The sequence below is a fragment of the Sphaerodactylus townsendi genome, linkage group LG10 (assembly GCF_021028975.2).
Source record: "Sphaerodactylus townsendi isolate TG3544 linkage group LG10, MPM_Stown_v2.3, whole genome shotgun sequence".
NCBI lineage: Eukaryota > Metazoa > Chordata > Lepidosauria > Squamata > Sphaerodactylidae > Sphaerodactylus > Sphaerodactylus townsendi.
In genome coordinates, this window is record NC_059434.1 from 59,947,697 (window position 1) to 59,960,752 (window position 13,056).

Consider the following 13,056-nt stretch of genomic DNA (forward strand, 5'->3'; position numbering starts at 1 on the left):
TCAAAGTTATGGACTCCCAAATGGGGTGCCCCATCCCCCATTGTTTCCAATGGGAGCTAATAGGAGATGGGGGCTACAGTTTTGAGGATCCATAACTTTGGCCCCGCTGCACCAAACTGCACCAAACCTGGGGGTTATCATTAGGGCAGTCTCCTGATGAGACCCTGAAAGTTTTGAGACTGTGCCTTCAGAAATGGCCCCCCCCCCCCCCCGCAGCCTGCAATCCCTATGAACAGCAATACAGAAAACTCAATGCAGAACAAAGATTCTTGGGCAAATTTCTGGGATGTTCACACGGGGGCGCATTTTTTGATATTATCCAGCACCACAATTTCAAATTATCATCTGAAAACTGTCCTTATGGTACCCCCAATTTCTAGTGCAGTTTTGGTTCAGGGGGTCCAAAGTTATACTGCTGGACCCTCAAAGGGAGTCACCCCATCCCCAATTCTTTGCCTAGAGAGATGGGAGGCTGCCTTTTGAGGGTCCATGGCTTCAGACCCCAGGCTCAGCTTCCCTGCACCATACCTTGAGGGGTGCCATCATCTCCAGATGATACTTACAGAAATTTTGGTGCTGATACTTCCAAGAATGCCCTCCCCTGCAAGAACATCCCAGAAATTTGCCCAAGAATCTTTGTTCTGCATTGAGTTTTCTGCATTGCTGTCAATGAGGAGTTACGAAATGGGGGAGAAACGTGCATTTCTGAAGGCACAGTCTTATAACTTTCAGGGTCTCATAAGGAGACTGCCCTAATGATACATCCCAGGTTTGGTGCAGTTTGGTTCAGGGGGGCCAAAGTTATGGACCCTCAAAACTGTAGCCCCCATCTCCTATTAGCTCCCATTGGAAACAATCGGGGATAGGGGCACCCCCTTTGTGACTCCATAACTTTGGACTCCCTGAACCAAACCTCACCAAACTTGGGGGGTATCATAAGGACAGTCTCCTGATGATACACTGAAATTCTGGTGCCACTAGCCTAAAACCTGCGCCCCCTGCAGGCCAAAAATGGAAAACCACTAAAAATACCCCAAAACGAACCCAGCATTTTGATGCCCCCCCACAAGGTGATGCCCTGGGCAGCTGCCCACCTTGCCCAATGGGCATTACGCCAGTGTGATATTTCCCTCATCCCGGGATTTTCAAAAATCGCCAATTTGGCGAATCTTTTCAAAAATCCCATGTTGAACCTGCTACCATGCAAAAACCATGGGAGCAGAGCCAGTTTATTTTTCCTGCCCAGCCACCTGATCTCCCTGCCCCACCACCTGCCCCCCTGATCTTCCCACCTGATGTCATGTCAGCTTTCAACTCTGCTGAGCCGCCAACCATTGCAGCCCTCCCTTCCCGAAACTGTAAAGTGTGAGACAGGCCTTTCTAAGGTGATAGGATTGGATAGATGAAAGCACAAGGTTAGATATGGGGTGTTTGGCAGTTTGTGTGCTTCTGAGCTGGTAAACAGTTCCACTTGGGTTTCTGGCTGCAGAATTTGAAAGATTTTTTGTTTTTTGGTGCAGAACTCTCCTTGGTGGACATTCCATTTTGCAGATAAGTGCATTGTAAGACAAGGAATCAGCTATGAAATAAACATTCTTTGGAAATCTTTTCTTGTAGTTCCTTACTGAAATTTAATAGTAATTTGGTTTTAGAAAGTTTATTGCTGAGCTTACATTTTGGTGTTTGTTTGTGAGGTTTAATTGTATCATTCTTTTTTTCTTATATGAACCCAATTTTGGCCATATTGAGCACGGGAAATGTTGATCATACACTGTCAAATAAATAAGTACATTTTTATTCAACCTGCAATTGTAAATTTCTTTAGCATTAGGATTTGGTTATGTAGGTGGAAGAGAGATAACAGATTTTTAAAGACATGACAGTAGTATAAGAGTAGTATAAGAGATTGTTGTTCAGAATATACACTCATTTCCCTTTGCCTCTGTATTTTGTTTTTAAAAACAGTTCAATCAGAGCAGCAGCAAAAGAAAAGTACAGAAGTTTTCTTTTCGCCTCCTTCCTCCCTCCCCCTCCCCCCCCCAAAATGCTGTATGTCTGCAAGAACTAGATTCCAGTAGCATCTTAGAAACCAACAGGGTTTTAGGATATGTGCTTCTAAGAGTCAAAGCTCCTTTTACCAAAAGCTCCCTTTGACTCTTAAAAGTTCATACCCTGAAAATCTTGTTGTTTATAAGTGATATTGAACTTGAATGCAGCTCTTTTACTGTGCACCAACACACCTACTCTCAGAAACTGTTCATCTCCAGGAACTAGGCAACTGTTGCATGTGAAGTATTCTTTCTGATGTTTCTTTTCAGAAGTGAACATCCCCTTGCCCAGCTGTACTGTCATTCAATCATGGAACATCACCATTTTGATCAGTGCCTGATGATTCTCAACACCCCGGTAAATGTCTCTTTGTATTGTGCACTACAGCAAATCCTTGACTGATTCCCTTTTATTTTTAGGCTTGGATGGATTCCCAGGATTATTCATGCTTCAATATTTTTTATTCCTTTTTGGGAAAAGAAGGCAAAGGCAGCCATTTTACCAACTTTTTCCAAATGCTGCCTGATAAGCTCAGGGGACCATACGAATGCCCACTTTCTTGGACCAAAGAGCATAGGGATCTTTTCCACTTAAGACTTCTGGTCTTTATCTTTCTCTGGAGCCAGCAGTACTGTTAGTATTTCAGGATCAAGTCATTACAGAAGAATGTACTTGCCGCAAGGCAAATTACTTCCTCATATGGTCTTGCAACATGCAGTGCAAACTGAAAGATCCCCTAAGGTATCCAGTTAGAGCAGGATCCAAGTGTTACCCAAACAATAATATCTTCACAAATAAATCACTGTACTCTGTCTCAGATAAAGATGTTAGAATGGTCAGTTGAGGTGCAGCAGTTGAGAAAATTATATGCTTCTGCATTAGAATATAGTCCCAAATGAATATGATAATTATCACTCATTTTTACCTGCTGCCCTTGTCAAAACCATTATTTCATGTATTATTAAACATGGTACTTTGATACAAGAGGATTTATATTTCATTGAATGACTATCATCAAATTTTCAAACGGAATGAAGGCTAGGTAGGCACTAGGATCCTGGTGGAACATTCTGCAACAAAGAAGGTCTGGCATATTGAGTTCTGTGGTGGAGGAATATATGATATTGCTAGAGGCGGTGATAGTAAATCTGCAATGAAGTATACGTGACCCCATTATGATTTGGGCTTAGTCGAAGTGGGTAAGAGTAAGTGTAACATTTCTTGTGCCCATGTGATATAATGAATTGCAGCACTGCACTGGTGCAGCAAAGTGAGAAGGGTGTGTCACCAATCACTAATTCAGGCAGTGCAGTTAGGCTGGTGCAAGCTCGCATATGAGTTACATGCAATCACATCAAAATGTGGTAAAATTGAACGGTGATCACAGATTGTCCCACTCGTGCAATGAAACATGAGTCCAAATAGATCTCTGGGCTTCATCCTCATATAATTGAATATTGTCTTCTCATGTTATAGTGCTATAGCAGTCATTGACAACTGGAAAAGACAATCCCATCATGCTTTTGTGCAATGAGACCAGAATGTCCAGTGAAGTATCCCTGGATATCGAGTGGCTTGTAGCATACTTTTACATGGTCTTAAGTAGTTAAACTGCCTGGTTTTTTTAAAAAATGTTACATCATAGGCCTAGTAGGCTTCTCACCATAAATTTCACACACTTGTTCTTTTCAAAACAATGGGGAAAAAAGCAGGTGTCAGTGAGGCTGCTCAGAAGCCTATACCTGGAGTGGGAAGAATTTTTTTCCTGCTCTGCTTGCCTAGAAACTCGGGATTTTTGCCTTCTGTGTAGTATATGTCTTGACCCATGTTCTTACAAGCAACAAGAAAATATGGAACTGTGTTGAATCTAAGAAGAAGCTGCCAAATTAGTGAAATATTTAACATGTAATCACAAACTTTTGTGTATCTGTAAAGGGAAACCAGATTCTCAGCGGCCTTTCTATTGAAGAATACAAAGCTACTCTGAAAATGATAAAACACGCTATTCTTGCCACTGATCTGGCGCTGTACATCAAGTAAGTTGCAGCTACGTTATTGCCAGCATTATTGCCAGCAGCTGCTGTTTTTGGACAAGTCACAATTCAGCTGTGGAACTTGTGTCTTTTTCTCCCCCCTTTGTTTTAAGGAGGAGAGCGGAATTCTTTGACCTTCTGAGAAAGAAGCAGTTTAGCTTGGAAGACCCCTATCAAAAGGAGCTGTTTTTGTAAGTAAAAAGGCATTCCTTTATGGTACGCTATCTGGTGATTTTGTCAGCTCAGTTTATATTTTGTAGAGTTAGCCTAGGCCAGCATTCCAAAGATTTTGGTTTGATTGAGTGGTTGGGTTGGGCTACAAGAGAACAGAGAGAACTTCTGTGATGAACGTTAGAGACCAGCCAACCATGCAGTTATGCAAACAGGGTGTAGAAAGATTGACTGAATGCCATATTGTTCCTGTGCTGTATGTGCATTGTCCTGAAGCACTGAACTGTTGAAATTGCTGTGCTTTCAGTATCCAAGAGGCCATTTATTTTGTGTCTAAGAGGTTAGGCTGTGACTTAGGGACAATAGTTCTGTTTTTGCAAGGAGTTATTGGTGAAGAAACAAGAATGGGTTTGTCACCTGTGTATTGCAACACTGCTTTGATGGCATTTCATCTAAAAGCAAGGGGCAATTAGTACGACAACTTATAGATAGGTACTAGTGAGCTTAGCAGACCTTGGTATAGAACTGATCATGAGAGGTCTCTGCTACTTGGTTTAGCTCATATCAGTTTTCAAATATTTCAATTCTTTTGGTTATTTTCTGATACGTAAATTAGGTGAATTATATGGCATTTTTCTAATTTTTACCATGTTGAATAAGAATCCACCTAGCCTTGTGGTGGCGAACCTATGGCACTCCAGATGTTTATTGACTACAATTCCCATCAGCCCCTGCCAGCATGGCCAATTGGCTACAATTGTAGTTCATGAACATCTGGAGTGCCATAGGTTCACCATCACTGAGTAGCCTGTATCTGGTCAAATTCACAGACTGAGAACAGAGCATAGATCTCATTTCAGCCACAGAGTTCTGTCCTGGGCCCGGTGCTATTCAATAATGTTATCAGTGACTTGGATGATGGAATCGAGGGCATGCTAATCACTTTTGCAGATTACTCCAATTAGGAGGGGTAGCCAATAACCCAGAGGACAGAATTCAAAATGACATGGGCAGGGTGGAGAGCTGGGCCAGAACTAACAAAATGAATTTTAACAGAGAGAAATGTAAGGTACTATACTTAGGCAGAAAAAATGAAATGCACAGATATAAGATGGACGTCACCTGGCTTGAAAACAGTACATATGAAAGAAATCTGGGACTCTTAGTAGACCAGAAGCTGTTTGATGTGGCAGCTAAGTAAACCAATGTGATTCTGGACTGCATCAATAGGAATATAAAGGGAAAGTTTCCCCTTCAGTCATATCCGACCCTGGGGTACCACTGCAAGCAGTGATTTTATAGGCAAGCCGCTTTTGCGGGGTAGTTTGCCATTGCTTTCCCCAGCCAATAGGAGTATAGTGTCTAGTTAAAGGGAAGTAATAGTATGACTCTATTCTGCATTTGTCAGACCTCACTTGGAATACTGTATCCAGTTCTGGGCATCACAATTCAAGAACAATATTGACAAACTGGAATGGATTCAGAGGAGGGTGACCAAAATGGTAAAAAGTTTGGAATCCATGCCCTGTCAGGAGAGATTTAGGAAGCTGGGTATATTTAGTCTGGAGAAGAGAAAGTTAAGGGGTGACATGATAGCCATGTTTAAATATTGAAGAGATGGCATGTTGAATATGGAGCAAGCTTGTTTTCAGCTGCTCCAGAGACAAGGATAAGGAGTAATGGATTCAAACTACAAGAAAAGACATTCCACCTAAACATTAGGAAGAACAATCTGATGGTAAGGGTTGTTCAATAGTGGACTATGCTGTTTTAAAGCATCTGGCCAGCTGTCAATAATGCTTTGATTGTGTGTTCCTGCTTGGCAGGCGGTTGGACTGGATGACCTTTATGGTCTCCTCCAACTCTCAGATTCAAAACCATGTAACTCCATTTAAGGTATTCACATTCATGATCAGATCACAAATGAAAGAGCCTGGTGTTGTCAATGATACTGGAAATGAATGGCAAATCAGGTTTCTTTATGAAAATCTAAAAGTTTAGTTTTTTATTCAAACCTAAGCTAAAGGCAGGAGGGGAGATTGCATAATGCTGAATTATTAAATCATTGAAAACCATTGATGATGTCATACATCAGTCCTTTGTCATATTTTCAAGTTTTCCTGGTTTTTAAAAATATGACTTGGAATCCCATAACCAGTTCTATTTTGTTGCTAGAACTGCATGGATTTTATGATGTTTAATGCCATTGTTTCTTCTTTTAAATAGAGCAATGTTGATGACCGCATGTGATTTGTCAGCAATAACAAAGCCATGGCCAGTTCAGCAAAGGGTATGTATTTGCAGGGGCTTGACTAGTCTCTTCTGACAAAATGGTAGCATTGCAAGTTTCCTGAACATCCTGTTCCATCTAGTGTATCACTGCCACCCACTGAAACCTATTACTTATTGTCAGTAAGGGGCATGTTCTCTATAAAGTGCCCGAAGAAATGCTTGGATTCTATATTTCAGGCTGCAGGAAACATTCAGATCTTCAAAAACTAAACCTGAGAACCTGCAAAGCATGATCAGAAGGGAAAAATCCCAGCCTGACTATTATAACTTAGGCTGATTCTGCAGGGGCCAAAAACAGCGGTGTGAAAAAGGTGTGAAAACAGTATAAACCCTTTTACACCGTTTTTTACACCATTTTCACACCGTTTTCACACTGCTGTTTTTGGCCCATGCAGAATCAGCCCCTGTCAAAATGATCCAGTTTTGACTTTTTAAGAGTCTCCCCTGACTAATCTGTTTGGTGAAGAGGGCATGGTACTAGATCTGGAGAAAACATTTGAATGAAGCTGCTTTCCAGTCATCTCAAAGAAAGACTGTAGTATTCAGGGGATAATCAGTTCTGCTATCCATCGTCTTCATGCAATTGGTTGGTTCCAATCAGCTTTTCTTCTGGTGAAAGTGGAAGGAGGGGTCCCTGTCTACCCCCCCCCCCCAAAGTTATGCAGGGGATCATGAGATCTGAATGCACAAAAGCATATGTGGGATGGGGGCTGTTGTAAGAAGTAGAATTGGGCAAGACTGACTGAAAAAGCTGGCTGGATCCACCCATCTGTCATTAGGACCAAAATGGGGGGTTTAGTTTGACTGTTTTGTATCAATTCTTAGCAAACTATCAAAGCAAAACTGAAAAAAAATCTGTTTTTGTTAATAGATAGCTGAGCTTGTAGCTGCAGAATTCTTTGACCAAGGTGATAAGGAGAGGAAAGAACTCAACATAGAGCCAACGGTAAGTTGAAGTAACTTCCTGCTACAGTTATTTTAGATTTTTTTTTACATCCTTGTATAGAAGGCAAGTTTACAGTACAATTCTAAGGAGAATCACTCCAGTCTAAGCACATTCATTTCAATAGACTTAGACTGGACTGTAATGTTTGCCTATTTCCTCTTTCATCTCTTTAGAGTGTGGTTTCATCAGTTATAGTACTGCTTTATTGAAATATTTTAATGTTCTAATTAAAATGTATGCAAAATTATATGGGAAGCATGTCATAAAGAAGGTACATTTCACCGCCTTTGAATAGTTCTGCTGAGCTGTGCTTTTCCAGAGGTCTGTTAACACGAAGTTCAGATTCCACTTACAGTATTATTCTGAAATGAATAGTTGCATCCTTACAATAAACTGTAAGTAGTTAATTAAAATTCTCCATGAGAATTTGTGTAACATGACTTGCTTTGAACTTCTTGGGTATACCGAGCTGGGATTTGAACCCTCCAGCATTTACGAAGCTGCAGCGATTGAGTATCATGACTGTTAACGTCATGCTGCATTAGCAAGTTCTCTGATACATGTTGCTGAATTAGACTACATTTTGGCAAGTAGATAATGGGCTTTGTGTGAATTTTCAGGATCTAATGAACCGAGAGAAGAAAAACAAGATCCCCAGCATGCAAGTTGGATTTATTGATGCCATCTGCTTACAGCTCTATGAGGTATCCTATATGAAATGTACAAAATGAGGAAAGCCTGTATTCTATACATCTGTATCTCTAACAAAAAATATAGAATACGAAATTATATTTGCCATGTAGAGGTATCAGGGGTAGAACTCATCAAGGAGATGTGGGAGTAAATAATTTAGAGTAAGTTTAGCGCTTACATGTTCAACACCCAATATTACAAAGAAATCCCAATAATTTCAAAGGAAATACTCTAGGCACCATTGTTTGAAGATTGCATGCTGAGAAACTGCACAAAAGGAAGGGGTGTATGCAGCAACCTTTTAAAGAAAAAATAATAGGATCTGAAATGTTTATGAATTCTCAATATTTTGCCCCAGAAGTTAGTATTGATGTTGGTTCTGGAGGGTTTTCCGGGCTGTGTCGCCTTGGAAAACCCTCCAGAACCAGTTGAATCCGGCCATGAAAGCCTTCGACAATAGTATTGATGTTGCTTGTCTATCCAACGAAGTTCACATTGTTCAATGACACTATCTCTATTCGTCTACATATCTGAAATACAAGAGTTGGCCCCTATCTACACAGGTAAATGTGCACAATTTAGCATTTTAGAAAGCAAGGGGAAACTCCAAGCATGCAGAACAAAAACTAATGCTGGGAATTAACCCCTCCTCCAAATTCACATCAAGATCTGCTCATGCACAGTTATTGCCCCCCAAAACCCCTACCAAACACTGGCCGTTTCCGCACGGCCTCCAGTCGCCCCCACGCCACCAAGAGTTCTGGCGGCGTGGGGGCGCAAGCCTGTTCGCACGCAAGCGTGCGAGCAGGCGAAGCGGAGGCCGGCAGACGGCAGGCGGCTCCGCACGGAGCCGCCTCTTCCCCCTTCCCCGCCCCACTCACGGTGTCCTCGTCGTCGCCTGCTGGGCGTCGCAGCCCCGCCCACGCTGCCCTCCGACCCCTGGAGGAGGCCGGAGGACAGTGTCGGCCCGAGAACTCGGCTTTTCAACAGCGTGGCTTTAACCTGAAAGTGAAGCGAAGAACAGAAGACAGCGTCTTCCGGCCCAGTTCACACCGCGCCCAGCGGAAAAGACGCTCCATAACAACAACCTTTAAAGGTTGTTGTTTTAGGAAGCGACCTGGCGCCGCCCTGGGGAGGAAGCAGAGTCGAATTCGCCGCTGCTGCATTGCAGCAGCAGTGCCTGTCTGGCAATGACCTGGAAGGCGGCGTTTTAAGCCCCAGGCCGTCGTTAATGAGCCGTCTTGAGCTTGGCCAAAGTGATTTGAATGATATTTTGGGTAGCAAGCAAGAGCAGCAGCAACTGCCACTAGGAAGAAGATGTGAGGGATGCTTAGTGGATTGAAATAGGCAGCAAGAAGTAGGGAAGCTGGAGACAAGGCTAACTGATGGGAAGGCAATAGGAGGTGGAGCTGCCTTGAGGCCATTGTTGAGGAAGGGTGGCATATAAACCGAATAATAAATAAATGGGAAAGCTGAAAACAGCCTTGGAGGTATGGAAGGACCCACAGCCAGCAAGGGGGAGTAACCCAGTGCTGAGGAAGGAAGGAAGATTCACAGCAAATTGTGAAGTAGGAAGAGTAAAAAACAAGATTTTCCTTGTTCTATTCAGATCAGAGCAGACCTTGTAAAAATTCTATTAAAACATTAGTTATGCATTTGCTTTCCTTTCTTAGGGAGAAATCATAAGCAGGTCTATTCCAAAGTTTCATTTTATTTAATTGCACTTATTCCCAGGGAAAATGTTCTGAGGATTGCAGCCTTACAGCCCCATTACTCCCTGAGGAGCAAATCCACTTGGAGTAGTGTTTGTCTGCGCCGGCAGATTTGCCCTCTCCAGGGCTCTTTCTCCAGTGGAGGGACAATTCCACCATCACAGCTTTCCCCAGTGCTGGGACATGGTGCTGGACACCGTGCCAGTGCTGTTGCCACTAAGATGGGGGGGGGGGGGGGCAGGCCAAGGGCATGACTAGGGGAGGAGCCAATGTTGGTCAGCTTCCTCCTGGTCTTTGCCAGTGACCCATAATTTAGACTTAAATCATCGAAAAGGTAGCATAAATCTATTGAGACCCATAGAGGCTTCTCAATGGCAGAGGAGCTTTTTTGCTTTGCGAGCCTCCCCGTGCCTCTATGGAAGTGGCAGAGTGGCATCACATCGGCACCATAGCCTGCTGCCTCCATTTTGGATGGGGCTGTTAGCCACTTACTGATAGAGCAAAAGAGCAAGAAAAAGATCTAAACATATTCTTTAATTTTTTTAATCACGCATGCACATTTACCCTTACCCTTTCTGGTCATGGATTTCCAGTAAGAATGTGTATTGGAGCCAGAACTAAAGGACTTTTCTGGTACTTTTGATCATCCATACCAACTATCCTGATGATCCTATCTCTTCAATCATCTGATGCGATGATATGGCTCCATACAAACCACATAATCCAGCTGGTTAGCTTCCTGCAATCCATGTGAGGTTTCTTAGTGTCTTTTTATTCTCATTCAAGATTGCAGAAAGCTGATTTCGAGACATACTTTGCCCTCATTCCTCAGGACATTCCTTTTAGGTGCCAGTCCTAAAGAGAGGGAGAGAGAAAGAGAACCCCCCCCCCCTTCTTGATATTGTGCATTAGTTTGGTTTGCTTTTCCATTTGCAGGCGCTGGTACACATTTCAGAGGCCTGTTCCCCTTTGCTGGATGGCTGCAGAAGGAACAAGCAGAAATGGCAGGCATTAGCTGAGCAGCAAGAAAGTAACATGATCAACGGTGAAAGCAATCAGCCCAAGAGGAACTGAGATAGCATTTGGTTAAGGAACATTGGTTTACAAAGTTATTTACATATAGTCATTTGGAAATACTTACGTTTTGCTAGACACTGTACGAAATAAGTATATAATTTGCCACTGCTGTATTTTAATTAACAAGAGACATATATTTTTGCACAGCATTCAGAAGCGCAATGTGACCTTTTTATGTGTATGATATATAATAGATGTATATTTTCAATATTTCATTTTTATGTGGAGGAGAACTAGCTCTGCCATTAGCAGATCCAGTTTGCTCTGCTCTGCTTTATATGATGGTATGGAAAAACAAAAGGTCCTAGGACTGCTTTGGTTTTGAGTTGTACATAGTTGTCTAGTTCCAGTGAATGGCCAGTACTTTAAAGGTTACCATATTTGGCACCTTTTCCATTCTTGTGTTGTCTGTTTTTGTAAGTGTAAATAATGAAAGAGCAACATTGGCTTTGGAAGCTTGAATTGTTTACTTTTCCTTTAATCTGATATAGACTGTTTCAAAGAAAGCATGTAGAAGAGAACTGGGAGAAAGCATACTGAGATTCATAGGGATGAAATTCAGTGGCTTGGGGGAATATGCTGAATCTGTGCCTTTTTTTTTGTTCTAATGGGAATGCTTCAGCTAAATGAACTGACCTGTGAATTACTAGGCAGTCAAGACCCATGAAGGCAGCTCCACAGATGGACCTTTTAAGAGATCTACAAGAATGATGAAAAGCTTGTAAAGATCACAATGCAGTGTCATAGCGTGGAGCCACTGGTGACTGAGGAAGAACATCTTTGATGCAAAACTGAAAGAAATGTAGAGGTGGAAGGAAAAGAAATAGAGGGAAAGAATTGACCATATGAACTGGGCTACCTTTGTTGTGGTGGCATTATCCTTTAGGCAAGCTGAATGTCAGTGGAGAAGAACACAAGACTTGTACAAAAGAGTGAAGGAGACCAGGCCTATTCCAGAACTTGAGAATTTCTCTGGATATTGTAAAGCTGAATCAGAGCTCAGAAAAAGCCAAGATTACTTAAAAGCAATGGTTTTTAATTGCAAAGTTTGTTTAAGAATGGACTTTGGAAAGAAAAGGGTTTTTTTTTTCCAAAAGATCTTTCAGCTTGGAACAATCATAACTACAAAGTCTTCAAGCAACAAGTACAAATGAAAACAGCTGAGAACACTTCAGGGAGTTATAACTTACAAATGTTGTTTAGAACAAGTAAAACAAAAAGACTATTAGTTCAAGAAATAACATGGATAAGACAAATCTTAAATTACTATCTTGCTTTACTGCTTACAGTCACTTCACAAAACAGGGTTTGGATTGGTAGGATATTTGTAATGTGGATGCAACTTTGGCTATATCCAGATGTTTATAAAAATGTTTTCACGTGTTAAACTTTGCAGGGCAAGATAACAATAGCTATATGCACATCTGTCTAATATTTTTTCTTAGATTTTTGTTCAGTATCTAAAGTTTGCCTCTTTGTATTTTTAGACTGCCTCTGTGATCCTCAAAATAAGAGGCAAAGTTTCTTTCCTCAGAAGATAAGATAATTGATTAAGTACCAAGTTCCTCCTTGCTGTTTCCTCTTAGCACTTTTTGCATGTGTGCACGCACAACCACATGAAGGGAATTCAGTTTGCAAATCAAGGAATTTGGATGGGTGCGTGTGTGGGGGGGGTCTGTTTCTGATTCTAAGAAGAATTGAAATGGGTTATTTTCTCTCTCTTGATCTCGAAAATTCTCAAATATCCCGTGTTCCAACTGATTTTACCTCAATTTTAATCATATATGAGAGTTAGTAACCTGTGTAACATTTGGCTGCTGTTGAAAAAGCAGTCTCAAAACCACTTGCATCAGCCTGGTCGAAACCAATTTCAGCTGAGTCCTCCAAATACTTTGAGGTGATGTTGACAGTAGCAAACATTTCTCCTTTTGAGATATCTGTCCCTTTCCCTTTTTAATAACAGGGACATGTTGTTTAATGCTATGGTATTGTGACTGACAGGAAGCTGTCCAGCCTCTGAGTGGAAAATCAGCTACTCATATGAGTCCATAGGAGTGCTGCTCCAACATTCAATCACCTTCAG

At 41.7% G+C, this 13,056-nt stretch overlaps 1 protein-coding gene across 4 annotated transcripts in view; it reads left to right on the top strand.

Moving 5' to 3' along the window:
• Positions 1-12,805, top strand: part of PDE5A (phosphodiesterase 5A) — a 78,840-nt gene extending 66,035 nt beyond the window's left edge. For all 4 annotated transcript variants that reach the window (XM_048509488.1, XM_048509489.1, XM_048509490.1 and 1 more), the window contains exons 15-21: positions 2,319-2,406; positions 3,985-4,085; positions 4,196-4,273; positions 6,480-6,543; positions 7,417-7,491; positions 8,112-8,195; positions 10,833-12,805. In XM_048509488.1, coding sequence (XP_048365445.1) covers positions 2,319-2,406; positions 3,985-4,085; positions 4,196-4,273; positions 6,480-6,543; positions 7,417-7,491; positions 8,112-8,195; positions 10,833-10,970 — 628 coding nt within the window. In that variant the 3' untranslated portion in view covers positions 10,971-12,805. The remainder of the gene's footprint in view (positions 1-2,318; positions 2,407-3,984; positions 4,086-4,195; positions 4,274-6,479; positions 6,544-7,416; positions 7,492-8,111; positions 8,196-10,832) is intronic.
• The last annotated feature ends 251 nt before the right edge of the window (positions 12,806-13,056 follow it).